This window comes from Mytilus trossulus, chromosome 10 (genome assembly GCF_036588685.1).
Source record: "Mytilus trossulus isolate FHL-02 chromosome 10, PNRI_Mtr1.1.1.hap1, whole genome shotgun sequence".
NCBI lineage: Eukaryota > Metazoa > Mollusca > Bivalvia > Mytilida > Mytilidae > Mytilus > Mytilus trossulus.
Window position 1 is genome coordinate 71,878,148 of NC_086382.1, and position 3,551 is coordinate 71,881,698.

The following is a 3,551-nucleotide window of genomic DNA, read 5'->3' on the forward strand; positions in this document are numbered from 1 at the left end:
TCAAAACAACAACCATCCTGAGAATGTTGTCCTGGAATAGTGATCGCTCCTTATAGTACCTTCATGGTAAGCATCCTGTGATCTGGTATAAACTACATCCCTTAGCTTTATGGTATGTACGACAAACCCAGTAGAACAATGCTCTTCATTAGTAGTTTCTGAATCAACATAAATACTTCCATGGACTTTATTATTGATCACTAATTCCACTCCGATCTCACTATTTTTAGCTCCGCTGGCACATACTGTCCATGTAAATGCATATGTCCCGGGAACTGATGGTCGAAATATTCCGGTAGAGTTTTCATAACCATTTCCGACGTTGCATTCAACATGGTCATAAATGAACGTATGTCTTACGCCAAATGGCGGAGCTTCAAAGGATGCCGATATATATGCAGAAAAAGCCACACCCGTCTTATCCGGAATTGACTCAAGAAGGAGTCTTTGGTTCCTACTTTTACCTGCAATACAGATGAGAACAAAATCGTCTTTAAAAATAAAATGAATAAACTTTTAAAAGAAAGTAACTAATACGTATTAAAGATATCTTGTATATTTAATAAGATATTTATGAAATCACACAAAAATAAATCTCATAGCCGGGTAATTATGTCATAGGATACCAGCCGAGAACCTTTATTTCTGTGGTTTTTCTTGTGTTGATGTATGCACGTATGTTATTTATTTATTATTGGTTGTTTTGGTAATGACGATTTAACATCAAAATAAAAAAAAGGAGGGGATGTTATGTTTTTTCCCCTTAAAAATATTCAAATCCCCAATTTGATGTAAAAATATATTGTACTCAAGGTCAATCAGATGATAATAAATTTCCTGAATTCGGATTTTATCCCCTATAGTGTTAAATTTTGAAGAAAAAATCATTTGATTGATACCGTCGAAAAACTCAGACAATAACCCCTCGCAAATAAATGGTTGCTCCCTTGTGTAATAAATCAAGATGTTGGTTTTCTCGTTTTAATTGTTCTACGTTTTGTAATGCTGGAACCTCTTTCTTTTTGGTACTACCGGTAATCGTGCTTATTGTTGAAGACCTTACATTGTTATATGGATACTCATATCTACGTCATTTGAATTTGATGGATAAATGTATACAAACAAGTCCATATAACTGTGATTGTCAACAATTTTCAAACTCTTTAATCCTTTGTTTCGGCAATAATTAGCGAAGCGGAACTGAATTTAAACTTGATATGTAGCTTATCATGGTTAAATAGTATACACAAAATTAGCTCAACACCTGTAGGCGTTTCGAAAAAATTCCGTATAATGGTTTGTTACGGAACGACGGACAACAGTGAAAATATATGGCACCGACAACTTTGCTGCGAGGCCATAACACAGGTGTGATGTTTGGCATTGAAGTGTTATCCCTTTTGAATAGACACGGCTGCAAATAAATTATAGTTTACAAAACAAGGGAATGGATAACGGCTGATGATTCAATTATAGAGTTATGTATTACTTAATCATTGAGACGGTTACTTTAAACAATCATATGTACGATCGAAGCCAACTTTACGGCTTATTTGAGATGATGTAGTGTTATAAGTTTTACCTTGAAATACTTGTTCAATGTTACGTTTCCATTGTCGTAATTCAGCTACCTCATTCTCAATCACAGACCTCTTTTGTATCTCCGTGTCAAGTTTCTTTTCATAAATCTCCATTCTTTTCAAAATTTCATCGTTTTCATTTGCAAAAATTCCACAAAAGAACAAGCACAAAATAAATCTAGCCATAGCTATTTATCACCTCGGGGAGATAAGAATGTGTGTCATGATTCTGTCTTATCATCTTTAAATCCAGATTACAGTAAGGGCAATAGCCCTAGCCCTGACTGCAAATCTTTAACAAAACGGAAATAACAATAGCTCTGACTGTAAATCTGGATTTAAAGATGATGTGACAGAATCATAACACACATTCCTATCTCCCCGAGAATATGCAGCATATCAACACCCTTCTTACGTAAAAGAAAGCTTTGCACAAAACAAACATAAATAACCCTTAAGTAAATGGTATTTCTAACAGTTATGTCTCTTGCTTTTTATAAAAAGCAGTATTTAAAATATCCGATCTGTGAAATTCCTCGAATTGTTTTAAAGAGCACAACACAAATAACATGATAGAGTTATTTCTCTTCTGTTAATGTTATATGATTTTGTTTTAATATACATTCGATTAGAATATTCTGGTATCGTTCTTTAAATGGCAAAATTACTAAGATGTGTCATAATATTATTGATGCATCAACACCGTTGAGTTTTATTGATGAACCACATACCAGAAATTTAATAAACATTAATACTTTACACCTTATTTTCAAAGTTGATATTGTGTATAGAATTGTCGATAAATTATTTACGTGAAATCATTCAGTTTGGCTTAAAAAACTACTGATATTTCTTAAAATAATTAAACTTGTGGGTTCTGTCAGATGGTCTCGTTTTGTTTGGATGACATCAATTCGTTAACTTATGTGTTGTCTTCGTTTTAATATATAATGTTAATATACTTTGTTTAATTTATATGCGCATTACACTTGTGAAATTATCGGTTTTTTTCTTTCACTGGGAAAACAATGTAATTCATTGCAACCAATGTAATAAGTCTTGTTACCAACTGCTTCCGGTTATAATCGCATGCTTTTCTGTAACATTATCGCTCAAGACATTTCGTTGTTTTTTGGGGTGGTAAATAAAGGCAACAGTAGCATACCCTGTTCAAAACTCATAAATCCATGGACAAAAACAAAATCGGGGTAACAAATTAAAATTGAGGGAAACGCATTTAACACAAGAGAAGAACAACGACACAACATTAAAATGTAACACACACACAGAAACGAACTAAGCATTAGACAAATTCCTACGAGAATAACACATATGACATCAAAACCAAATACATGAATTTGGGATAGATAAATACCGTGACAAGTCTTATAGTAATGTGAATTCACACTTACAAATAAGATAAGAAAAAACAAACGACACAACGGAAACACAACGTTAAAATGTAACACACGCAGAAACTAACTATAATAAACCAATGGTCATATTCCTGACTTGGTACAGTACATTTTAAGATGAATAAAAAAAAAAAAATTATAAGGAATCTGAAATATATATTGTAAAAAAATACCAAACAATATTGCATCAAATATTTGTCTACATGGCTTCTGCTGAAGTATATGATAAAAAGAACATACCATGTCATTGTTCATATCAGACCCCTTATCAGCCCATAGTCAAAATCATTCCTCAAGCATGTCGGCTGATATCCCAACCTAGGGCTGACAAGGGGCATGATATGAAAATGCTATATTATTACCTATATATAAATCTTCCATAGCCCACTAATCGCGATACTGATATCTCACAAAGCGTATTACCGTCACATATTCATTATCATGTTTTAAGTACGAGGTAGCCTTATGTCTTTTTCTGAATGTAATTTTGTCATCTTTCTTTTCTTAAGGTGCAGATTTTTATTGTTATAGGAACATGCATTATTTATGATGACTT

The 3,551-nt window shown here is 32.9% G+C and overlaps 1 protein-coding gene across 1 annotated transcript; it reads right to left on the bottom strand.

Annotated features, from left to right (window-relative positions):
- Positions 1 to 1,770, bottom strand: LOC134686616 (complement C1q-like protein 3). The gene is made up of 2 exons (XM_063546291.1): positions 1,583 to 1,770; positions 1 to 464 (listed from the first exon to the last, which is right to left on the bottom strand). Exons 1-2 carry the CDS (start codon positions 1,764 to 1,766, stop codon positions 1 to 3), a joined length of 648 nt encoding a protein of 215 aa, XP_063402361.1. The 5' UTR covers positions 1,767 to 1,770.
- Between the last annotated feature and the right edge of the window lie 1,781 nt (positions 1,771 to 3,551).

Bases quoted from the DNA above. Each gene is read 5' to 3' on its own strand.
- LOC134686616 (XM_063546291.1), bottom strand. From the start codon at position 1,766: ATGGCTAGATTTATTTTGTGCTTGTTCTTTTGTGGAATTTTTGCAAAT. The intron at 465-1,582 runs GTAAAACTTATA...TCTGTATTGCAG, and splicing joins CATTGAACAAGTATTTCAAG to GTAAAAGTAGGAACCAAAGA.